This window comes from Callionymus lyra, chromosome 18 (genome assembly GCF_982586985.1).
Source record: "Callionymus lyra chromosome 18, fCalLyr1.hap1.1, whole genome shotgun sequence".
Classification (NCBI taxonomy): domain Eukaryota; kingdom Metazoa; phylum Chordata; class Actinopteri; order Syngnathiformes; family Callionymidae; genus Callionymus; species Callionymus lyra.
The window spans coordinates 2,037,014-2,063,677 of NC_141835.1; the positions used below are offsets into that span (position 1 = coordinate 2,037,014).

The following is a 26,664-nucleotide window of genomic DNA, read 5'->3' on the forward strand; positions in this document are numbered from 1 at the left end:
CAAGAAGATGATTTTCTGACATGGATTCAAGTGGAGCTCGAGGGCAGAGATTAGATCTTCTCTGGATCTTCATGAGATTGAAAAATGTTGTTATGAGAAAAGTTCAAGAGTCAAGTTTAATCTTCTACAAATACAAGTTTGAATATTAAACTTTCACGAAACATCGTCTCCTTCACTTCCTCAGAGGTTTGTTTCGACAGAAACGTTAACGTGAACAAATCTAACGGATCTATTCTTGGACACTTGTCACTCATGATCAATAAAGTTTTACCTTACCTTACCTTACCTTACCTTACCTTACGACTCATCAACGCATTCGAAGAGAGAAAAGCACGTCGGCTATGTTGGAATAATGTTACGGATGATGTTTGTTTGGCATCAGACGTGATTCAAACACAAACATAAACACAAACATAAACACAAACAGGTCTAAAGCTGGTTTGACATCAGGTTTAAATCCATGTTCTCCTGTGAGACATAGAATATGTTCCTGCAGACAAGTCTCTCTCACGGTGTATCGAGGTCCCCATAAATCCAGCTAGCCCCGCCCACAAACGTGTGTGTGTATCACGTCCCCGCAAATATCAATGCCACGGCCATTTTTTAAACCAGCCAATCAGAGAAGAGCTCGCCATTTTGCAAAGTGTATCAGAAATGTGTATGAAAGTGCAGTACCACGACTGTACACAGTGGCCGTTGCGTAATACACAAAATACACCGAAGAAGTGAAGTGAATGAAAAAAAAAGAGAGGATGTCCAGCGAGCGCCAACATCAACGCGACCAAACACTTCCTGTCTCACCTTTATTTGTACATCAGGGAGACAGATGGACACGGCAGGTGAAGTTCAAAGGTCAAAGAACACGAACCTCTGCTCAAAGTTTCATAGACTTTGACATTATTACAAAAGTGACCATTTAATGAAGGAATGTTTATATCATTAGTTTATTTGACGTCGTTAAACCAGACGAAGTATTTCGACCACATGTGTCCCTTTTATTTCATTTTTATTATTTAATTGTTTTCATTCGTCATAAATCATTCTCACATTTGCTTTTATTTGACATTTGGCAGTTTAGTCCAATGTTATTTAAATTAACTGTAATAATAGTTCATGAGTTTATGGATCAATAAGATCTTTGTTGTTCGTCTGGTTTTGGCCACAAGTCTGTGGTTTCTTTGATCTTAATGTGATTGACATGTTGTTAATGTGTTAAACGTTTGTTACTTTTGAAGAATCTACCTGTGAGCAGACGAGTCGTAACATCGTCTCAAACACATGTGGTTCAAGTGTGTCGAGTCACGGCTTCAAACTCCCTGCAGTGGATGTTGGCGATACAGAGGAAACTCCAGCTGCTGCTTCGTTAACGTAATTAACTCTCGTGCCACTCAAGGCCGGTCCCAGCACGCCGGGGATGAAGAGGCGAGAAATTTAAAGTTTAAACTCAAAGAGTAACTTTGTAACAGTATCACCGACTAGACCGTGACTTGCTCTGGGGATTAGCATTAGCATTAGCATCAGACGAAGTACTTTCAGAGGAAAAAGAGCTTCTCGGCATCAGAAAAGAAACGAGCTACGTCATTGGCCAGAAGTTAAAAGGGGCGGAGCATCTTTACAGGAAGTGTACAGGTGAGCGTTCCCTCCAGAGAAGTAAATAGTGAAACTTAAAATATTTAACAATCAAACAGAGAGAATCTAAAATCTTGACATGATTCCGATAAACCTGAGCTAGTGATGTTAGCGTTTCAACCTCTTAGTAGGATTATGAAATCAAAAAAATGAAATCGCACGAATTCCTGGCGATGACTGAGGACGAGAGGATACAGTGGAGCGTTTACAACGGATGTTTGTTGTTGTGATTGTTTTCTTGTGGTTGAATGAAAAGAACTGATGGACAAGAAGTCACTGAAATCAAGTGTAATAATAATAATAATTAATAATAATAACAGTATAACTGCGAAGAACTGCCTTGTTTTGTAAAGAATAAAATGATAATCATTAACTAAATGGTTACAAACTGGATTAAATTGCAACACATGTGGATTTACATGATTAGTTACAGAAACAAAACAGCAAAAGACAAGTTACCGTTAAAAACTATGATTTTCTTAAACCAGTAACAAATGATGGATCAGTGTCTGAAGCAAAGTAGATAAATGTTGATATTATGAACGACAAACACAAACAATGATGGACGTCAACAAATAAAAGTGACATAAGAGTATTTGATGGTAAATAGATCAACTTTATAGTGTTTGGTAAAATATACAAAACACAAGGATCATAATGAAAAGATAAAATTTGTAACAATTTTGTGTTGCTTTTGTGGTAGAGTTTGACACCTTAGAGGAGAATATTCTTCAAAATACATCAAGTTAACTGGCAGTAAATAAAAAAACTAAAATGTCTTAGAAAATCCTTGTTATCCACAACATTTAATGAAGGTTATAAAAGTGTTTACAACAGGCTAATAAATACATTTTTGATACAATATTTTTTTAATTTGCCACATGGATGAGAATCGATGTATTGTTTATGAACATCGTTGGTTCAAAGTGTTGTTATTATATTTGACGTGACGATCGAGGTAAAGAGCAGCAAACGACTCTAATGGCCTCTTTGTTCAGAAGGTTCTCTCTGTTTGCTCGAGTCTAATCGATGGAATGAAGGAATGAAAGGCCAGAGAAAGTGGAGACCACGACCTCCACGACCTCCACGACCTCCACGACCTCCACGGCTTCACAACACAAAGTCCTTCATCCAGACGAGGTCCCTGGAGCCCAGACTGGGACAACAACACAAACAGCTAATTGGTCAGAGAGTGTTTCTCAAGTGTAGACACTGGAGGACGAGCACCGGGGTGTCGAAGACAACATATCGATGAAGATTAAAGTATCATGTCCTTCAAGTGAGTTCACCAGGTATGTTGTGTTAGTTAGCATCACAGCTAATGTAGGAGCTAACATACCAGGACAACAACAAACTTCACAAAACATACTTTTTAACAGATACAACGGCTCAAAACATGTTGTTGTCATGATAATAACGATCATTCATATGTGTCATGTGATCATTCATACGTGTCATGTGATAATTTATGGGTGTCATGTGATCATTCATATGTGTCATGTGATCATTTATGGGTGTCATGTGATAATTCATACGTGTCATGTGATCATTTATGGGTGTCATGTGATCAGTCATACGTGTCATGTGATCATTCATACGTGTCACGTGATCATTCATACGTGTCATGTGATAATTTATGGGTGTCATGTGATCATTCATATGTGTCATGTGATCATTTATGGGTGTCATGTGATAATTCATATGTGTCATGTGATCATTTATGGGTGTCATGTGATAATTCATATGTGTCATGTGATCATTTATGGGTGTCATGTGATAATTCATATGTGTCATGTGATCATTCATACGTGTCATGTGATAATTCATATGTGTCATGTGATCATTTATGGGTGTCATGTGATAATTCATATGTGTCATGTGATCATTCATACGTGTCATGTGATAATTCATATGTGTCATGTGATCATTTATGGGTGTCATGTGATCATTCATACGTGTCATGTGATAATTCATATGTGTCATGTGATCATTTATGGGTGTCATGTGATCATTCATAGGTGTCATGTGATCATTTATGTGTGTCATGTGATCATTCATAGGTGTCATGTGATCATTTATGGGTGTCATGTGATCATGCATACGTGTCATGTGATAATTAATATGTGTCATGTGATCATTTATGGGTGTCATGTGATCAGTCATACGTGTCATGTGATAATTCATATGTGTCATGTGATCATTTATGGGTGTCATGTGATCATTCATACGTGTCATGTGATAATTCATATGTGTCATGTGATCATTTATGGTGTCATGTGATCAGTCATACGTGTCATGTGATAATTCATATGTGTCATGTGATAATTCATATGTGTCATGTGATCATTTATGGGTGTCATGTGATCAGTCATACGTGTCATGTGATAATTCATATGTGTCATGTGATCATTCATAGGTGTCATGTGATAATTCATACGTGTCATGCGATAATTCATATGTGTCATGTGATCATTTATGGGTGTCATGTGATCATTCATACGTGTAATTTGATAATTCATATGTGTCATGTGATCATTTATGGGTGTCATGTGATCATTCATACGTGTCATTTGATAATTCATATGTGTCATGTGATCATTTATGGGTGTCATGTGATCATTCATACGTGTCATGTGATCATGCTCAGAATTCTGGCTGCAGAGTTTAGTATGAACTGCAGGCGAGACACATCCTTCTTATAACACATACTTTTGATTAAATGTTCATTTATGTCGTACAAATATCGATACTTGGATCAGGATACGACCATTTCTGGGGCTGAACACAGTAAATTACACTTGAAATTGTTTGATTATAGTTAAGATTGAAACCAACCAGAAAGTTTTCTCCTGATGATTCGTGATGAAAGTGACAAACACTCGACATAAAGTGTTGAAGGAAAAGTCAGAGTTTCTGGTCGTGCAGGAGAAGTAATGAACTCAATGAAAGAGTGAATCCTGTGAAAATAATCAAGTTTGTGGCATCAGCTCTGGCTCAGAGTCATGTCCAGAAAGAATGTTCTGGCAGGAAAACAGGTGAAGAGAGAAAGCTCTCCTCCTCCTTCAGTTGTTATTCATCCTTCACTTCTTCTTCCTCACGTGTCAACAAAGTTAATACTTATGATTTATGATTATTTTGTTTAATATCGTCTCTGCTTCATGTCAGTGGAGGTTTGTGTGAGTCCGTGTCCGTCATCAGAATTATTTGATGAGAACAACGTGTTCCATGGAGAAGAACTGATGGTGTTTCTTGGAGACTTCAATGAAAAACATCATTGATGCAGTATTTCAACATCATGAGAGTTAACAACGACGTTCACACTCTTGACTCCTCCGTCAAACCAACACAACGTCGGACCGTTTTCATTCAGCCACAAGAATCTTTAGCATTTAGATCGGAATATATTCAATTACTTCGTATTAACACCGAAAGTGAAGAACTGAACCAAATATCTCGAGTCATATCGATATCTCTAATGAAAAGTAACAATCGAAAACATGTAATCATTTATTATTTGTCATTTAAATAAAGAGTTTCATAAATGATCACTTCGATCAATCAGTGTCACGTTCTGTAAAGTTGTCAGTTTGTACTTCTATGTCTCGTTGTTGTTTACGTCTCCGTCCGTCTGTGAACTGCAGCTTGTTAGGCTCGGTTGCTATGGCGATGCGTCTTGGCTCAGTGTATCCACGGAAGTAATACTAACTTGTGATCTAGTCAAACACTAGTGATCCAGTGAAGTAATACTAACTTGTGATCTAGTCAAACACTAGTGATCCAGTGAAGTAATACTAACTTATGATCTAGTCAAACACTAGTGATCCAGTGAAGTAATACTAACTTGTGATCTAGTCAAACACTAGTGATCCAGTGAAGTAATACTAACTTATGATCTAGTCAAACACTAGTGATCCAGTGAAGTAATACTAACTTATGATCTAGTCAAACACTAGTGATCCAGTGAAGTAATACTAACTTATGATCTAGTCAAACACTAGTGATCCAGTGAAGTAATACTAACTTATGATCTAGTCAAACACTAGTGATCCAGTGAAGTAATACTAACTTATGATCTAGTCAAACACTAGTGATCCAGTGAAGTAATACTAACTTATGATCTAGTCAAACACTAGTGATCCAGTGAAGTAATACTAACTTATGATCTAGTCAAACACTAGTGATCCAGTGAAGTAATACTAACTTATGATCTAGTCAAACACTAGTGATCCAGTGAAGTAATACTAACTTGTGATCTAGTCGAACACTAGTGATCCAGTGAAGTAATACTAACTTATGATCTAGTCAAACACTAGTGATCCAGTGAAGTAATACTAACTTGTGATCTAGTCAAACACTAGTGATCCAGTGAAGTAATACTAACTTATGATCTAGTCAAACACTAGTGATCCAGTGAAGTAATACTAACTTATGATCTAGTCAAACACTAGTGATCCAGTGAAGTAATACTAACTTATGATCTAGTCAAACACTAGTGATCCAGTGAAGTAATACTAACTTATGATCTAGTCAAACACTAGTGATCCAGTCACTCGTCTCTTTCAACCTCCTTTGTTAAAGCAACATATTGTAAGAACTTTTCATCTCGTCTCAGTTGTTTTATTAGAAGATCGTGAACTTCCAAACAAACTTGTCCGTCTTCACCGTATGCTAACGAGCTAAGTTGTTAGCGTCATTTATAAAGTGTTATGTGTGCGTCTTCACCGTATGCTAATGAGCTAAGTTGTTAGCGTAATTTATAAAGTGTTACGTGCGCGTCTTCACCGTATGCTAACGAGCTAAGTTGTTAGCATCATTTATAAAGTGTTTTGTGTGCGTCTTCACCGTATGCTAACGAGCTAAGTTGTTAGCATCATTTATAAAGTGCTATGTGTGCGTCTTCACCGTATGCTAACGAGCTAAGTTGTTAGCGTCATTTATAAAGTGTTATGTGTGCGTCTTCACCATATGCTAACGAGCTAAGTTGTTAGCGTCATTTATAAAGTGTTATGTGTGCGTCTTCACCATATGCTAACGAGCTAAGTTGTTAGCATCATTTATAAAGTGTTATGTGTGCATGTATAAGGATTTATTATTGATTTGGTGATATCACGACGCGCCGGCGGCTCCTCTCTGATGTCACTCAGTTTGGCGGGAAACCGATGCAAGTCCCGCGAGACTGAGCGTTAGAAGAGATATTTTTCTACCATCATGTCGACACCGAAGCGTTGAAATAAACCATTGTTTTCCTTCTCTAAACCCCCGGACCTTCACTACAGTACTTGCGGCTAAATTTGTAGGTGAAAGAAAAAATATGGCATTAATATCAATATCACACTTCAAGACACTAATATGGAATATTGCACTTATTTCCAATATCGTGCAGCTCTAGACTACAAACAAAGATATGAAACAGAAACAGATCAAAGGCAGTTCAATGCAAGTCCTCGATAAACAGTTTTAACCACATGTTGCTGCAACGTTCATCATGTGAAACTATGGACCACATGTGCACCGAGGATTCCTCCCTTTGGTCTGGACGGTGTTTTCAAGTCGTTGTAGATCCGTCTGCTCCAGACTGATCCTCGTTTAAACAAACACTAGACGCACAACTCTGTTGAGAGACGACAACAAGGGAGCACTTATCACACGTGCACGACGCCAGACGGTGTCGGCTGGAGATCCAGCGGCAGAAGATCCTGCACAGCTGTGAGACATCAGAAACAGACTTCAGGCCACGGTGGCTCGAGATCCGCCTCACGGGACCGAAGACAAACAACGAGTCGGGGATTTTAGAAGCTGCTCCACATTTACTACAAACCTTTTATCAATATTTATCACTTCAACATGTTTAACACTCGAGTCAAACAATGGTTTGTTTTGTCACTAACATACAATCGTACTGTAACGTGTGTGAGCGGTTGTGTGTCCCTCGCCTCATGCCCCGAGTAGCTGGGATAGACAATTAATGAATAGATTTGATGAAAATATGCTCCGTTGATGAACGTTGAACCAGGAAAACATCTGTTTCTTCTCACTTTCATCGTCGGGTCGAAGTCACAAAGTAATTGTTATTGTGTTGGTGTAAGAAAGTATCGATACACAACAGCACCATCGATTACTTTAGCTTTTAAATCCTATTTTTTAGTATCATCTGAAGATTTGTTAAGAGCTCTATCGTCAATGACAACCATATTACACATAAAACAACACATGACATCAATAAATGATCACATGACGAACATCATGATCAAATAAGTGATTGAAAGATAAAGACAATGTGTCACATTTAGTGTAATATGACAAAGCAACACAATGCAAGTATGTATTATTGTAAATATTGTGTTCAGTAAAATATAATTTATGATTATAGTTGGCAATTGTACATATATACGTACATACATAAATATATATAGGTAAATACATATATATATATACATATATATATGTATATATATATATAAAATCCATTTAAAGTAGTGCGTCTAAGACTCACTCATGGAAGCAGCCAAGTGTGTAATTAAGTGTCTAACTGTGTGATTAAATGTTTGGTTTGAGCTGCTGGTGAGTTTCAAGAGCGTCTGATTCTTCCAGAGCCAGAACTCGTCGTCATTTGTTCCGATCCTCCTCTTCCTTCCGCTCTGACGAAGCACAGGCGAGCAGGAGGACGAACGAACGTGGTTTTAATCCAAAAACAAAAGCCTCGTCCAGGTGTGAGGGGAACGGACTCGTCACGGTCTCGGCCGGCTTCGAGCGCCAAGACGTCGGGTCAGAGAACAGATGATGAGGAACATGTGTGGAGAAGGTTCCGACTCTGGATCCTCGTCGTAGATCATCTCTGCTCACGGTCCACGGACCGAACCCTGTCCTGCTGCGATAATAACCCGAGGAGTGTTTGAAGGAACACACCTGTGACACTCACTCCGAGGGTCTGTCGTGAAATGACGTCTTTGGGAGGAACTTCAAACCTGCAGTGGTCAGTGGCCAAGGTTCCTGCGGTGTAGATTACAAAGTCACGCAGGACAGTCGGTCCATGTGTGTATCCATGATTCACGTTTGTGTATTTATGCAGCGAGCCTTGAAGGCTGATCTCACATAACAATAGACTTCGACACACTTTATAATTTTAACAGTTTCCAGAGACGCTGAACTTCAGTCGAGAGATTCTTCTCTTCAGGTTGAACTATTGGAACTGAAGGACAACATCTGTCCAAACATCAGCTTTAATAACTGCTGGAGTCGACTGTATCCTCTCGTCCTCAGTCACCGCGGGGATCTCACAGGATTTCATTCTTCCTTTAGGAGCGAGGACGTATACACTGCTGCCATCTAGAGGCCGGAAGTTTAATTGCGACACAAAGATAAACAAATGCTTTGAATATTTGCTGTATATTAATTAGTACATTTTAAAAATCACATTATTTTCTTTTACAAACACTATATTGTATATAAACAAACCAAAAAATATCTTGTATATAAAGTAATGAAGAAATATCGATATATATTGGTGTAAACTTTTATTATTTAACCTTTAACCCCATTTTCTACTCTCACTAGACATGGATTGATATTAACTTCTCATATGTTCCCTTTTTTTATTTTGCATATAATCGTAAAAAAAATGTTTCTTCTTTGATGACACGTGTATGAACATCACATTAATGCTAATAAAAACGTATAATTACCTCTTTTTTATTTTAATTTGAGTAGTATTTCTGTAAAGAAGCTCAAACTCAGAACTTCTTCTCCTAAGTTTCTTTGGTTCTTCGCAGAACTCTACGGTTCGGATTAAGAACCAACACATGAGCGTTTAAATACCATCCTACCTGTGACACCATGTGTAAGTGACGGGAGAATAAATGACCTGAACTTAAAAAGTCCTGATAAAATCCTACGGTGAAGATTTTTCACGGAATCTTCTTCATTTTTCCGACAGAAGACGTTGAAACGGAGCGTCTGGTCGTGGGAGTAGAAATGAGGTTAAGGATGATCTTCCAGTGAGTGGTCTGGCTCTGAACTGCGGGAGGAACTATTCATCCAGATGAAGTCTGGCACACACACCTCTACACACACACGTCTCCACACACACACACATCTACACACAGATATAAACAAAGTAAAGTGTTAGTGTCAGGCTAATGCATGATTCCGTGTGAGTCGAACACAATCTTATCCTGCGTTCAGAGAGCTTTGGTCAGTCGGCATCGCTGTCAACCACACACACACACACACAGACACACACAGACACACACACACACACAGACACACAGACACACACACACACACACACACACAGACACACAGACACACAGACACACACAGACACACACAGACACACACAGACACACACAGACACACACAGACACACACACACACAAAGACACACACACAGACACACACCCACACAGCTCATTAACAAGCGCACTGTTATGTTTGCACAACAAACACAAGCTTTGGTCAGTCGGCATCGCTGTCAACCACACACACACACACACACAGACACACACAGACACACACACACACACACAGACACACACACACACACACAGACACACACAGACACACACAGACACACACAGACACACAGACACACAGACACACACAGACACACACAGACACACACAGACACACACAGACACACACACACACAGACACACACAGACACACAGACACACACACACACAGACACACACAGACACACACACAGAGACACACACCCACACAGCTCATTAACAAGCGCACTGTTATGTTTGCACAACTGTTATCAGGCAGATGGACAGAGGTTGAAGCCACACCGTGAGATCATATACACGCCTTGATTATTCCACGTATGAAGTTCTTAAAGTACACACTCAGCAGAAGGTCAACACAAACATTCCATCCTCGTCAAATAATATTTGTGTTACGCTTGTGTTTGATTCAGATCAGATCTGAAACTATGTCGGTTCAACGAGTTGCTTCGGTTCTGATCGTACGACGTTAAAAGTCAACTTACGTCTTTAATTATCTTTACACTAATACTTGGAATCCAACATAACTACATAAATACTACTTTTTAATACAGTTGAAAGTTGAGCAATTACTGTGGAGAAGTAATACGAATACAAATTATAGTTCAAATACTACAATTGTAAAAGTATATACTTGTACATGTGCGATATACTGTATCTTTGTGTACATATACAACAACAAACGTATACAAAGAAAACTAATGATGAATTGAACAAATGTATAAGGAACGTTTTTGAACTTATACAGGGTTTGAAATGTTCATCAATTAAAACTATATTGTGGTTTCATTACCACGCAAATTACTACGACCTCTCACAGAATAATACTTCGGTGACTCATGGTACAGCTTCGTATTTTAACATTTTGACAGATCGTTGTATACCATTTAAGTATCAGTTCAAGTAAAACCAGAATTTAGAAACATGATCCATCGTCATCTCGAAGACAATTAAAGCATTTTATGCATTTTTAGTCTTGAAGTCTGAGAAATACTGTGAAACAAGATGTTTACATGATGTAATATATAATTGTATATTTGAAGAGGAACTTCATTTGTGTCTGATAACTACTGGAAAGGGTTTGACGTCATAGGATTCGGAGGCGTTTGAATGGAGACAGATCCCTCTAGTGGTCATTAGAGATAGACCGATATGTTTTTTTCAGCGATACTGATTATTAATAGTCAAGGAGGCCAATAACCGATATTTGGAGCCGATATTCATTTGCAGTAAAAGTTAATATATTGGCATCAATTTTTTTTTGAGTAATACAAACGCCAACAACTTTGTTTAAATAGCTTAAAGGATATTTTTATTGAACATCATAGAAAATCAACATCATTTCTTTTAAAATAACAACAAAGAGTTCCGAGCGTCAGCAGCATGTATAATTTACTATACACTAATTTACTATACACTAATTTACTATACACTAATTTACTATACACTAATTTACTATACACTAATTTAGCGACTTATTCAGATCATCAGGGTAAAGGCCAGAAATATATTATATTCTAATTCAAATCTCTCCCCTCTGGAAGACAGCAGTCCGGACTGAGGCCTTTTTACCGTTTTTACTTCAAATACATTTGTGTGTTTGGTGAGTTGGTGATTATAAGGTAAAGATTTTTCTTTCAACCATTTTGAATATATGGTTCAACATAATCTCCGTCACTGCAACAGACACGCCCAGTAGACATTATACATGATTACGTCATCATATGTAAATGTCAGTGGGGCGTTGTCCAGCAACTTTTGTATGGAGTGATATTACTGCCAACGGATTGAGCGAGTGTGTCTCAAAAAAAAAAAAAAATCACGCACAATCACACTGCTGCGCGATTAACCAGTTATACACTTGCGTTCAACACGTCATACACACTCTCAACTTCACTGCTGTTTTAAATTGATCTCTTATCGGACGTCGGATTATCAAAAAGGCCAAAATGCCGAATATTGGTCTATTTTCCTAGTGGTTTTATAGTACAACTACGGGAAGTCGGTCACACAACGGTTTCAACCTTTGACTACGAGCGAAGAACAGAATGTGAAGCTTTGACACTCTTTAGTTCTTCACCTTCAAACCATCAATTAAGATTCTGTGAGCGTCATGTGACTCGTCAGCGTCTCCGATGTTAACGAGTCTCCGTCGTTCAAAGAGAACAAATGATGAAACTCTGCTGCAAGACAGCGATGGATGTTGTCCACGGAGACGAGAAGAATCAAGTCATACGTGTCGATGCATAAACTTCAGGACTCACAGATCCACGTGGAGAAGCAGGTCATGTGTTCCCTTCATCTCAACCCCTGGAGCACCTGGAGCACCTGGAGCACCTGGAGCACCTGGAGCACCTGGAGCACCTGAAGCACCTGGAGCACCTGAAGGAGCTGAAGGATCTGAAGGAGCTGAAGGATCTGAAGGATCTGAAGGATCTGAAGGATCTGAAGGAGCTGAAGGAGCTTCACAACACAAACCAGCAGGAAGAACCACAAGGGTGATGTTCAAGGGAGGAATGAAAATATTGTTGTCCTGGAATCATGAAGAAGATCTGACGCTCGACACCAGACGCTCTCGTCTGAACATCCTGTTGGCGCTCGAGCTTCAGTCGTGAGGTCCAGAGATCAAAGAGTCATCGTTTGGACCATGTTGAGCTTCTGGGTCGACTCCTAAAACTACTGTGACACCAGAACTTAAGTGTCTGAGATGGTTCCTCAGGAATATTCATGACAGCAGGTCATCGATCAGAAGATACAGGATGCATTTGACAAGATATCAAGTCAGATAAAGATGTTTTTTGTGATATTTATCCATATTCAAGATCTTTAAAGATCCAGAAGATTCAACGGGAGGTTTCGGGAAATAAATGTTATTGAATAAGAGTATTTTCTACTCATTACTCAGCAAAAAGACACTAAATACTTTTTTAAACAAGTATTGTATCATGATGCAACATTCGAGTATCGATGAGTTGATACTTTTGAAAACACCAAGAACAAGAACCTTCAATTCAAAGGTAAAGATCAGATGTTAATTATGTTTTTTCTTCTTATTCATCGTTTTGTTCATTTGTATTGATCCACACAAAAAGTATTTCAGCAAATCGTATTGAATTGTTTTTCCCCGTATTAAATATTTTCAAGGTCGAGTGTTGTTGGTCTTCATTTGTTTTTCTTCATGTCGTCGTTTGTTTTCATAACACGTTGATGAGAAAAAGTCAAACAAAGATCATTGATCGTCTGAGACTCAACAGTTAAACCTGGGAGGAGCGACTCCACGTCCTTGAATTATGACGACTTGACAATATCATGTGACGTCGTCACTGATCAGCTTCGACCTCCTGACCTTGATTCAACCATGATCTCCATCAGTTGAAATAATAAAGTATAACGATCTTCTCCGAAGCGTAACATTTGATCGACTCACGTTCGCTCGACAGTAAATATTGACACGTGTTTACATTTACATTCACACGCGTCAACAAACTCACACGCCTGTGAAACTTAACTCATGTTCTTTCTATACGTCTTTATCAGGGTCTTTCCCAGCTACTCAGGGTGAGAGGCAGGCATTAGTGAAGCTTCCAATGTCACGAGAGGAGGGTGTGCGAGTCATTATACTCATGGACTCACACAGGAAGTGAGACTCGACCATCTCGTGGTGTTTACGTTCAGGAGTGAAGTTCCTGCTTCAGGTCCTTCAGACGATCTTATGGATCTTATGTAACTTAAGTCACGTCTGACCACGAGGAGCCGTTAATACAGCAGTGTTTTCTTCATCCTCACTTCTGGACGTAAACATGCTGCTTTCACTTCACACACACACACACACACACACACACACACACACACACACACACACACACACACACACACACACACACACACACACACACACACACACACACACACACACACACACACACACACACACACACACACACACACACACACACACACACACACACACACACACACACACACACACAGCTTGGCAGGCTATGAAGGAATGTCTCATGACTCATTATTTTCCTGACGGAGGTCGACTTCATGAATGAATGTGATCACAGAAAATACACTCAAATACATGAAACTGATGGATTATAGTTGAAAATTGTTGGATTATAGTTGAAAATTGTTGATTATAGTTGAAAATTGTTTGATTATAGTTGAATATTGTTGGATTATAGTTGAAAATTGTTTGATTATAGTTCAAAATTGTTGATTATAGTTGAAAATTGTTTGATTATAGTTGAATATTGTTGGATTATAGTTGAAAATTGTTTGATTATAGTTGAAAATTGTTGGATTATAGTTGAAAATTGTTGGATTATAGTTGAAAATTGTTGATTATAGTTGAAAATTGTTTGATTATAGTTGAATATTGTTGGATTATAGTTGAAAATTGTTTGATTATAGTTCAAAATTGTTGGATTATAGTTGAATATTGTTGGATTATAGTTGAAAATTGTTTGATTATAGTTCAAAATTGTTGGATTATAGTTGAATATTGTTGGATTATAGTTGAAAATTGTTTGATTATAGTTGAAAATTGTTGGATTATAGTTGAAAATTGTTGGATTATAGTTGAAAATTGTTGGATTATAGTTGAAAATTGTTTGATTATAGTTAAAAATTGTTGATTATAGTTGAAAATTGTTTGATTATAGTTGAAAATTGTTTGATTATAGTTGAAAATTGTTGATTATAGTTGAAAATTGTTGGATTATAGTTGAAAATTGTTGATTATAGTTGAAAATTGTTTGATTATAGTTGAATATTGTTGGATTATAGTTGAAAATTGTTTGATTATAGTTCAAAATTGTTGGATTATAGTTGAATATTGTTGGATTATAGTTGAAAATTGTTTGATTATAGTTCAAAATTGTTGGATTATAGTTGAATATTGTTGGATTATAGTTGAAAATTGTTTGATTATAGTTGAAAATTGTTGGATTATAGTTGAAAATTGTTGGATTATAGTTGAAAATTGTTGGATTATAGTTGAAAATTGTTTGATTATAGTTAAAAATTGTTGATTATAGTTGAAAATTGTTTGATTATAGTTGAAAATTGTTTGATTATAGTTGAAAATTGTTGATTATAGTTGAAAATTGTTTGATTATAGTTGAAAATTGTTTGATTATAGTTGAAAATTGTTGATTATAGTTGAAAATTGTTGATTATAGTTGAAAATTGTTGATTATAGTTGAAAAGTGTTGGATTATAGTTGAAAATTGTTTGATTATAGTTGAAAATTGTTGATTATAGTTGAAAATTGTTGATTATAGTTGAAAATTGTTTGATTATAGTTGAAAATTGTTGGATTATAGTTGAAAATAGTTTGATTATAGTTGAAAATTGTTTGATTATAGTTGAAAATTGTTGATTATAGTTGAAAATTGTTTGATTATAGTTGAAAATTGTTGGATTATAGTTGAAAATTGTTTGATTATAGTTGAAAATTGTTGGATTATAGTTGAAAATTGTTTGATTATAGTGGAAAATTGTTTGATTATAGTTGAAAATTGTTGGATTATAGTTGAAAATTGTTTGATTCTAGTTGAAAATTGTTTGATTATAGTGGAAAATAGTTTGAATATAGTTGAAAATTGATTGATTATAGTTGAAAATTGTTTGCAATTTATTTTTCTCACTTATAGATTCTCGTCTTTCCCTTCATCTCTGAAGATGTTTGAGGTCCAACAGTTGATTGTAAAATCTCCTCAAACATCACGTCTACAGTCGCCTCTCTTTGATTGACAGCTCCAGAGCAAACCCTTGAGATCAGAGACGCTCCAGACCCGACGAGTCGATCATCTTCACCTGCGGCGGCTCACCTGACATTATCAGCTTGACTTTCCCTCGACAGACGGCGACGGTTTAATCGAGGCTGACATTAAAAACACATCAATCTCAGCATCAGCGACACGAGTGTTGGATTCGAAACTCGTTTAGCGACGATCGACCCGCGACAGGAAGTGGAATCACGGCGACAGGATATTGATTCGAACCCGAGCGATCGACGACCTAAAGTTTCCTAATCCAAGAAAAAGAGACGTTCGGTCTGACCTGAGAGGCAGATGAAGGTCATGTAGTCGCCTTGACCCCCGGTGGCCAGGAAGGGGATCTTCTTCTTGTTCTTGCGCTTCACCTGCACGGCGGCGAGCATCTTCTCCTCCAGCGGCAGGAACACCTCCTTGTTGATGGCCGATTTGGCGCTCATGGTCCGCAGCGGTCAGGGGTCGCCGATGCTGGTCTGGACACAGAAGAGGGATCATGTGGTGGTCACACGTGCTAATGGATGCTAATGGAAGCTAATGGATGCTAATGGATGCTAATGGATGCTAATGGTTGGTGGTTCAGTCCAACTTCTGATTTAGTGTCAAAACAAACACACACTTAACAACGACACACACTCACCGCTTTTAACACCTGTGCTGTGTCTCAAATCGCATACTAATCTTAGTATGCTAGAAGTTAGTATGCATCAGTTTAGTATGCATACTAACTAGTACGCAAATTCTCCACAGATAGTATGTATCAAATCAAACCCTGAAGCTACACACTAACCGGAAATCACATGACAGCTTCTTCTTCTACTTCTATTTAACGATGTTTCAAGCAGCTGTTTGAACGCTAGCGACACCTGCTGGCAGCACGTATTGCAACTTTGGAAAAAGAAATAAAGAAAAAATATGAGAATCTAAATAATCGCGAGATATTTAAGCTGGTATCAGCAGCGAAGACGTGTTTATCCTCCTACTGCTGCTGAAAATACACATTTAAGTATATGAATATATATGCATTTATATATGACGTAACTTCCGTTTAAAACGTCACTAAAATGGCGGCTGTTTAGTGTGGTTAGTGTCCATCGAACCATGCTAGTTTTGTGGGCGTGTTAGTACGCCAATTTAGTATGCATGGCGCACTAAATTTCGCATACTAAGAATTGAGACACACTAACGTACTAAAAATACTAACTTTTAGTACGTTAGTGTGCGATTTGAGACACAGCACTGGTGTTTATTATGATGTGGAAAAACATTCGCTTTTGAACAACTTGAAGAAAATTCCTGAAACACTTTATTTTTTATTAAAGCCCCAATTAACCAAGTCACACTTATCATGTCTGGCTCCCCCTTGTGCCAGAACAGTGTAACTGCAATGAAAGATTTGTCAAACATTTCACACAACTTCTCTTCCCCTTCATGTCGAGTAATCCGTTGTTTATAGAGACAAAAATGTTTGTTCATTTTAATGTAGCGACTGCAGCTCAGTCGTCTTCGTCCAGAAAGACACTTAAAAACATCCGAACACCTTCAAACGGAAACATCTTGGATTGAAGCTCCAGATGTTGTTCGTAAATAAATAAATCAATCTATATTTTAAGGTTGTTTTCCTTGTTGAAACACAAATGTTGATCTGGATGAAGATGAAGTTATTCTAGAAAACTCTTGTTGTCGTCAAACGTCTGAAAAGCTCCTCCTGGATCTCCATGAAAACAGATCTTCCTTCACGCCGGACTGATCTTTACAAACGTCTCGCAGCAGAAAGACTCACCGAGAAGAAACGACTCGCAGCAGTGAAGCCTGGTCTCAGACCAGCGATCAGGACTCTATTATGACTCTATTGTGACTCTATTATTACTCTATTATTACTATATTGTGACTCTATTATTACTCTATTATTACTATATTGTGACTCTATTATGACTCTATTATGACTCTATTATGACTCTATTATGACTCTATTACCACTCTATTATTACTCTATTATGACTCTATTATGACTATATTATGACTATATTATGACTCTATTATGACTATATTATTACTCTATTATGACTCTATTATGACTATATTATGACTCTATTATTACTCTATTATGACTCTATTATGACTATATTATGACTCTATTATTACTCTATTATGACTTTATTATGACTCTATTATGACTCTATTATGACTATTATGACTCTCACTCCGAGAGCCTCATTCTTGGTTCAAAACAGCAGAGACGCTGGAGCGTGAGACGGAAACTTGATCGGAGGCCAGGCTTCAAAACTGTCGTAGAGAAGGAGACGAGTTTGTTCAGAACGAAACTGTTGAAGTTAATCATTGTTTCGAACAAACATGTGATCGAGTCCAGTGTCTGTCAGTCTGTCAGTCAGTCAGAGTCAGTCCTTCGTTTCTGTTGAAACAATCACTGCAGTGTTTTTACAACTGACTGAACAATGAGTGTTTGTGTTGCAACGTAACTATTATCAACTATAGGCAAACAATTTTCAACTATAATCAAACAATTTTCAACTATAATCAAACAATTTTCAACTATAATCAACAATTTTCAACTATAATCCAACAATTTTCAACTATAATCAAACAATTTTCAACTATAATCAAACAATTTTCAACTATAATCAAACAATTTTCAACTATAATCAAACAATTTTCAACTATAATCAACAATTTTCAACTATAATCAAACAATTTTCAACTATAATCAACAATTTTCAACGATAATCAAACAATTTTCAACTATAATCAACAATTTTCAACTATAATCAAACAATTTTCAACTTTAATCAAACAATTTTCAACTATAATCAAACAATTTTCAACTATAATCAAACAATTTTCAACTATAATCAACAATTTTCAACTATAATCAAACAATTTTCAACGATAATTTTTATGTTAACAATCACATAGAAATACACATTAAAAATGAATCAAAGTAATAATCCTTCACACGTGTTAATCCATGATATTTCCACTAGAATACTTCATTACCTAGTACTAGTCAGTACAGGTGTGAGTACTTCACGGGTAGAACATGTTGCAAAAGTGACTCATGTCTATGATTCTCATCCATATCTCGCAGGTTTGTGTAAAGAACTTATTTGACTTTCCAAGGTCATTCCGAGCACCAGAGGAAAGATAGTCGTCACGGCAACCACCGAAAACTAAATATTCTGAAATATTGTGAAAATACAAGCAGGTTTCTTTCTGGTTGTCATTTTTTACCGCCTGTCAATCAACGCAGACGGATGACATCACGACAGAAGTCAAATCGATAGAAAACCCTGGAAAAACATCTAAAACCAAATCCAAAGTATAAATATCAAATATACTGTGGTATTAAAAAGTTTGGTCACTTCTGTACATTTTCATGATTTCTTTAGAAATCATTGGTTGTTTGGATACAACAGTTAAATATATCTTATAGAGACAAACAGTGAGTATTTGAGAAGTGAAATAAAGTTGATATTATTTACAGAAAGTGTGCAAGAATTATTTAAACTAAATTAGGCATGCGCATAAATTTATTCATCACAAAAGAAAAATGACTTCTTCAGAAATAACTCTAAACGCTTCCTATTAGGGTCTGGATTCTGGTGGAAGGTGTTTTGGACCTTCTTTGGAGATCCTCTCCAGGTCAGTGAGGTCTGATGGTTTCATGGACGCTTTAAATCACACCTTAAATGTTCAATAATGTTCAGGTCTGGGGCCTGAGATCATTCCAGAACGTTCTACTTGTTCCTCTGCAGGAACTTTAGTAGATTTTGAGTGTTTAGATCATTGTCTTGTTGAAAGATCCGGAGCAACTTCACCTTTGTTACTGATTCCTGGACATTGTTCTCCAGATGATATTGAGAGGAATCCATGGTCAACTTGAACAAGACTCCCCTGCACTGGCCTCACATGATGGAACCTTCACCACAGGTTACTGTAGGCATCAAGTTATTTTCTTGGAATGCTGTGTTCTTTCTCCTCCATGCATAACAACCCTGGTTATAACCAAGTAACTCTATTTTAGTGTCATCAGTCCACAGCACTTTATTCCAAAATGAAGCTCGTCCAAATGTTCTTTAGCAAACCTGTGTGGCGTGTGCAGAGAAAAGGCTTTTTCCGCATGACTCTTCCTTAAAGCATCTCCTTGTGTGAAGTGAACAGTTGAACGATGCACAGCGACACCATCAAGTTGATGCTGCAGGTCTTTGGAGCTGGTCTGAGGGTCGACTGTGACTGTTCTCACCTGCGCCTCTGTTTACCTGAGATCTTCCTCGGTCTGCCACTCCTTCACTAGAACTGTGTTCTTCCATCACAATGTTCCTCACAGTTGAAACTGAGCTTAAATCTCTGAGACGCTTCTATATCCTTTAAACCACGATGTTGATCATTGTTCTGAGGCTCATGATGCCTTCAGAGAAGATGCAAAGAAACACTTACAATTGTACCTTGAAACTGTATATAATTATACAACTGTTTGAAAAGCAAGACAACAACACAATCTCTTCTTTCAGAACCCGACTCGGGTCACATGACTCTCGGGTGGAAACAGACCCAACAGAACCAGGAGGACGAGACAGTTTTCACAGCTTCCTGTCAAATCCATGTCCTGGAGACACATGTGACTCTTTTTACACCGAAGTCAGATTAAAATCTGTCTTTCAACACGAACCGCTATCTGAAGACGACACACACTTCACAACTACTCTGTCGACACACTTACACACACTTCACTTCACAACTACTCTGTCGACACACTTACACACACTTCACTTCCCTTTAACAAACACAACTTCTCTGGTAACACAGTTACACACTCTTCACTTTAATAGACACAGCTTCTCTGGTAACACAGTTACACACACTTCACTTTAACACACACAACGTCACTGTTTACACAGCAGTTCCTCACAAGCTTCCAAATAAAGAAGTTCTTCATGAACTCAGTCGCGTCACAACGAGTCCATTCGAGGAAAACATCTGCCGTCGAGGAAATATTTGTTCATGTCACAGTTTTTACCTTCGATTCAAATGGTTTGTGTATTTGATGAAGTAACACAACTTTATAGTTTACGTTTGAATGAAGTGTGATTTAAGTGTTTGCAATCCAACCTCCGGCCTCTAGATGGCAGCAGTCGTTACCTTATCCACAGCTAAAGGAAGAATGATGACTGAGGACGAGAGGATACAGCGATGACTGAGGACGAGAGGATACAGCGATGACTGAGGACGAGAGGGTACAGCGATGACTGAGGACGAGAGGATACAGTGATGACTGAGGACGAGAGGATACAGCGATGACTGAGGACGAGAGGATACAGTGATGACTGATGACGAGAGGATACAGCGATGACTGAGGACGAGAGGATACAGCCATGACTGAGGACGAGAGGATACAGCGATGACTGAGGACGAGATGATACAGCGATGACTGAGGACGAGAGGATACAGCGATGACTGAGGACGAGAGGGTACAGCGATGACTGAGGACGAGAGGATACAGCGATGACTGAGGACGAGAGGATACAGTGATGACTGATGACGAGAGGATACAGCGATGACTGAGGACGAGAGGATACAGCGATGACTGAGGACGAGAGGATACAGCGATGACTGAGGATGAGAGGATACAGCGATGACGGAGGACGAGAGGATACAGCGATGACTGAGGACGAGAGGATACAGCGATGACTGAGGACGAGAGGATACAGCGATGACTGAGGACGAGAGGATACAGTGATGACTGAGGACGAGAGGATACAGCGATGACTGAGGACGAGAGGATACAGCGATGACTGAGGACGAGAGGATACAGCGATGACTGAGGACGAGAGGATACAGCGATGACTGAGGACGAGAGGATACAGCGATGACTGAGGACGAGAGGATACAGCGATGACTGATGACGAGAGGATACAGCGATGACTGAGGACGAGAGGATACAGCGATGACTGAGGACGAGAGGATACAGCGATGACTGAGGACGAGATGATACAGCGATGACTGAGGACGAGAGGATACAGTGATGACTGAGGACGAGAGGATACAGCGATGACTGAGGACGAGAGGATACAGCGATGACTGAGGACGAGAGGATACAGCGATGACTGAGGACGAGAGGATACAGCGATGACTGAGGACGAGAGGATACAGCGATGACTGAGGACGAGAGGATACAGCGATGACTGAGGACGAGATGATACAGCGATGACTGAGGACGAGAGGATACAGCGATGACTGAGGACGAGAGGGTACAGCGATGACTGAGGACGAGAGGATACAGCGATGACTGAGGACGAGAGGATACAGTGATGACTGATGACGAGAGGATACAGCGATGACTGAGGACGAGAGGATACAGCGATGACTGAGGACGAGAGGATACAGTTCCGACTGAGGACGAGAGGATACACCATCAGTGTGAACACAATGTTGTGTATTTGTTAAAAACCACACACACATTAGTCGACAAAACAATGACCGTCTCTCGTCGAGTCACTTCTATTCACGTCACATTTCAAAAGAGCAGATGTTCGTGGACTCGTTTGAAAGAACTTGTTCTTCTCAGTCAATATTAAATAGTGACGAACAATAACCAGAGATGATGTCATTGTTGAGGAGATCGTAGCAGCAGAGACGAGGTCCACACGAGCACATGAGCTACGAAGGTTCTTCACTCAGAGCTCACTGTCATGTAGTTGTTCTGATCAAGAAGTGTCGCATCACAGATAATAATTAATTAATAAATACGTGTTAATCACGAGTCATTTTCTATTAAACCAATTGATTTATTTCTAACCTCATAGAAATGTCTTCAACTTTTGTTTGTTTAATTAATAGATCGTCGTCTAAAGTAAATATTACGACGGTTCAATCTGACCTAGGACTGACTGCAGCTAGCTAGGTTAGCAACAAGCTAAGCTAGCACGTGTAAAATGTTAAAATGTCTGAACAAATCAAAATAACAAAAAAGAAACACCACAAGAAAGAGAAAATAAATCATATCTGCTTGCCTGATTCTGACCTTGGCTCCTGCAAGGATTTGAGCCATGTCCCTTAAATAAACTTTATATTTTTAATAGCCACAACATGCTAGCATCACACAAGAGTTAGCAACAAGCTAAGCTAGCACATGTATAAACTTTATATTTTTAATAGCCACAACATGCTAGCATAAATACAAGAGTTAGCAACAAGCTAAGCTAGCACATGTATAAACTTTATATTTTTAATAGCCACAACATGCTAGCATAAATACAAGAGTTAGCAACAAGCTAAGCTAGCACCTGTATAAACTTTATATTTTTAATAGCCACAACATGCTAGCATAACACAAGAGTTAGCAACAAGCTAAGCTAGCACATGTATAAACATAATATTTTTAATAGCCACAACATGCTAGCATAACACAAGAGTTAGCAACAAGCTAAGCTAGCACATGTATAAACTTAATATTTTTAATAGCCACAACATGCTAGCATAACACAAGAGTTAGCAACAAGCTAAGCTAGCACCTGTATAAACTTAATATTTTTAATAGCCACAACATGCTAGCATAACACAAGAGTTAGCAACAAGCTAAGCTAGCACATGTATAAACTTAATATTTTTAATAGCCACAACATGCTAGCATAACACAAGAGTTAGCAACAAGCTAAGCTAGCACATGTATAAACTTAATATTTTTAATAGCCACAACATGCTAGCATAACACAAGAGTTAGCAACAAGCTAAGCTAGCACATGTATAAACATAATATTTTTAATAGCCACAACATGCTAGCATTAACACAAGAGTTAGCAACAAGCTAAGCTAGCACCTGTATAAACTTTATATTTTTAATAGCCACAACATGCTAGCATAACACAAGAGTTAGCAACAAGCTAAGCTAGCACATGTATAAACATAATATTTTTAATAGCCACAACATACTAGCATTAACACAAGAGTTAGCAACAATGCATGATGGGAGTTAATATTGGTGATAGAAGCTCTTTCTTGTCAACTTAATGTGATTTATATTCACAATATACTTTATTTACTAAATACCTTTGCGGTCATTTTAGTGTCGGTCAGAGGTCAGAGGTCATCGTGTGCACCTTCACTCACCAGCTCTGACGTCACACGCGAGCAGCAACAGTTGCACGAACTTTATTTTAACATCTTTTGTTTCAACTTTTTGTTTTGTTTGCAACGGTTTCAATGGCAGGAAAGCGCGCGCCCGCGTCCACTCGCACTCCCGCCGGAGCGCGCGCACGTGCTCCGTGGAAGTCAAGACGCGAGTTTTTTAATTTAAATTAAATTAAATGAAATTAAAGTTGTTTTTTTTGTCACGAAAACATTGGGTCCGCGCGCGTGAACTCACGCGCTCGAGCAGAGACTTACTTGTGTTTCCACGCGTGGATCTACGGAAGCTCTGGCTCTACACGCACGAGCCGCAACATCGTCCACTTGAAGATCCACTGAAGAGAGAGAAGGAGAGAGTGAAAGAGAGAGAGAAGGAGAGAAGGAGGAGTGAAGGAGTGAAGAGGAGGATGAACAGTAGCAGGTTCCCACGCGCGGACACGCCCGCCGTGAACGCGCACAGACGACACGTCACGTCTGCTGTCATTAAAGTCTTCATTTGTTCTTTATTGTGTTTGTTTTTCTTTATTCGTCTTTGTGTTTCTTCTTCTTTATTGAACGCACCACGAGATGATGCGTTCAGGAACCGTCTGGAGTTTTTGAAGCTCAGGGGAAACAGTTTTATAGTTTTGTTAAATATTTAAATATATACTTTGTTGATGAACATTATTGTAGTTTTGGTTTCAAATGAAAATGAATAAACCAGTTGATTCTTTATGCAAATGAGCAGCTGTAGTTACGGTGGCTCGGAAGTTAAAAAAACATGAATTTAAAACAAACAAAGTTGTTGAACTTTTGTTTGTTTCTCTAAAGATAGTTTAGAAAGTGTTTCCAGACGAAACTTTCAGGATCTCACTTTTTCCAGAGTGGAGTGATGTGCACGCGCACGCACACACGCGCATACAAGCACATGCACACACACGCACAAAAACACACGCACGCGCACACACACGCACAAAAACACACGTACAGACAGATGTTGCTCAATAAAATGAAAGATTGTTGCTCAACTGACGTGAACTTTTCACTGTTGTGTTACAATTATTGTGTTACGATTGTTGCACAAACACGTGGAGGTTATTTAAGGTAAGAATAAAGTTAACACAAGAAGACTTTAGTGAAGAAGTGATGAACGAAGGAGGAGAAATAGTGTTGGAAAAAAAGATCGATAAAAGTATTTGATTCATGACAGCTGTCAATCAAGCTGTTGAACGACTTCTCAGTGACAAACACTCACACGTGACACAAACAAGATGAACGTAGAAATAAAATCGTAAAATTAAGTTTAAATCAAACTAAACTTGAACTTAAAGTAACTTCTGAAAATAAAAATGAAACAACAGCGACACCTGTTGATCAAAGTTAATATGACACCAGTTACCTGACGAGCTCAAGTGACTGATGAAGATATTTTTAGATGTTTGTGTTTCACTCGAGATTCATTTAAACGTCGGTTCAAGTTTGACGACTACTTCCGGTTTGTGACCGGTTCCGGAAATACCTTGATTGACCATGTATGGCTCTTTTATTTTATTTCTCTTTACAAGTTTAGTTCATATTATTTTTGATCTACATTCGTTTTTAAATAAGATACTGTTTATACAATAAGATCAATTAAATAATTAAACTTTTTTTCTTTTAACAATAGCATTACATGTGACGTCACCGCCCTCTGGTGGACAAAATAAGTTAATAATCTTCAGTTCATCTGTATTTTATGAACGTTTGCACTTTTTTCTTTTCCATTTCATCTGAAACTGCTAAAGAGCTGAAATAACGTGTGTTTGATGCATTTGTTTACTTTGAGTAAAAAAGAAAACAAACAAAATTAAATAAAAATTACTTTTATTTTTTAAAATAAATGCATTTGTACAGTCAGACACACGGCAGCAGAACATGCGACGCTGCTGTTGACACCTGGAGCCAAAACAGAGAAAATAACGCCTTTTTTATTTGATTTTTTTTGTTTACTTGCTGGAGGCGAAGCTTCTTCATCACACCTGAGCTCAGGTGAAGCTTCTTCATCACACCTGAGCTCAGGTGAAGCTTCTTCATCACACCTGAGCTCAGGTGAAGCTTCTTCATCACACCTGAACTCAGGTGAAGCTTCTTCGACACACCTGAGCTCAGGCGAAGCTTCTTCATCACACCTGAGCTCAGGTGAAGCTTCTTCATCACACCTGAGCTCAGGTGAAGCTTCTTCATCACACCTGAGCTCAGGTGTAGCTTCATCACACCTGAGCTCAGGTGAAGCTTCTTCATCACACCTGAGCTCAGATGAAGCTTCTTCATCACACCTGAACTCAGGTGAAGCTTCTTCATCACACCTGAGCTCAGGCGAAGCTTCTTCATCACACCTGAGCTCAGGTGAAGCTTCTTCGCCACACCTGAGCTCAGGTGAAGCTTCTTCATCACACCTGAGCTCAGATGAAGCTTCTTCATCACACCTGAACTCAGGTGAAGCTTCTTCATCACACCTGAGCTCAGGTGAAGCTTCTTCATCACACCTGAGCTCAGGTGAAGCTTCTTCGACACACCTGAACTCAGGTGAAGCTTCTTCATCACACCTGAGCTCAGGTGTGATGAAGAATGATGAACATTCTTCA

General features: G+C 38.4%; 2 protein-coding genes across 6 annotated transcripts in view; both read right to left on the bottom strand.

Annotated features, from left to right (window-relative positions):
* The window catches only part of stxbp6 (syntaxin binding protein 6 (amisyn)), a 60,589-nt gene extending 36,079 nt beyond the window's left edge, over positions 1–24,510 (bottom strand). The window contains exons 1-2 of one of the 3 annotated variants that reach the window (XM_087780328.1): positions 24,320–24,510; positions 16,209–16,395 (exon numbers count right to left, since the gene is read on the bottom strand). In XM_087780328.1, coding sequence (XP_087636454.1) covers positions 16,209–16,362 — 154 coding nt within the window. In that variant the 5' untranslated portion in view covers positions 16,363–16,395; positions 24,320–24,510. Of the gene's footprint in view, positions 1–16,208; positions 16,396–24,043; positions 24,120–24,319 lie in introns of those variants that run through there. The other 2 variants (XM_087780327.1, XM_087780326.1) reach the window with 2 other exon arrangements.
* Positions 24,511–25,886: 1,376 nt separating this feature from the next.
* Positions 25,887–26,664, bottom strand: part of fermt2 (FERM domain containing kindlin 2) — a 67,425-nt gene continuing 66,647 nt past the window's right edge. For all 3 annotated transcript variants that reach the window (XM_087780325.1, XM_087780324.1, XM_087780323.1), the window contains one exon: positions 25,887–26,625. The gene's annotated coding sequence lies outside the window, so the exon portion shown is untranslated. The remainder of the gene's footprint in view (positions 26,626–26,664) is intronic.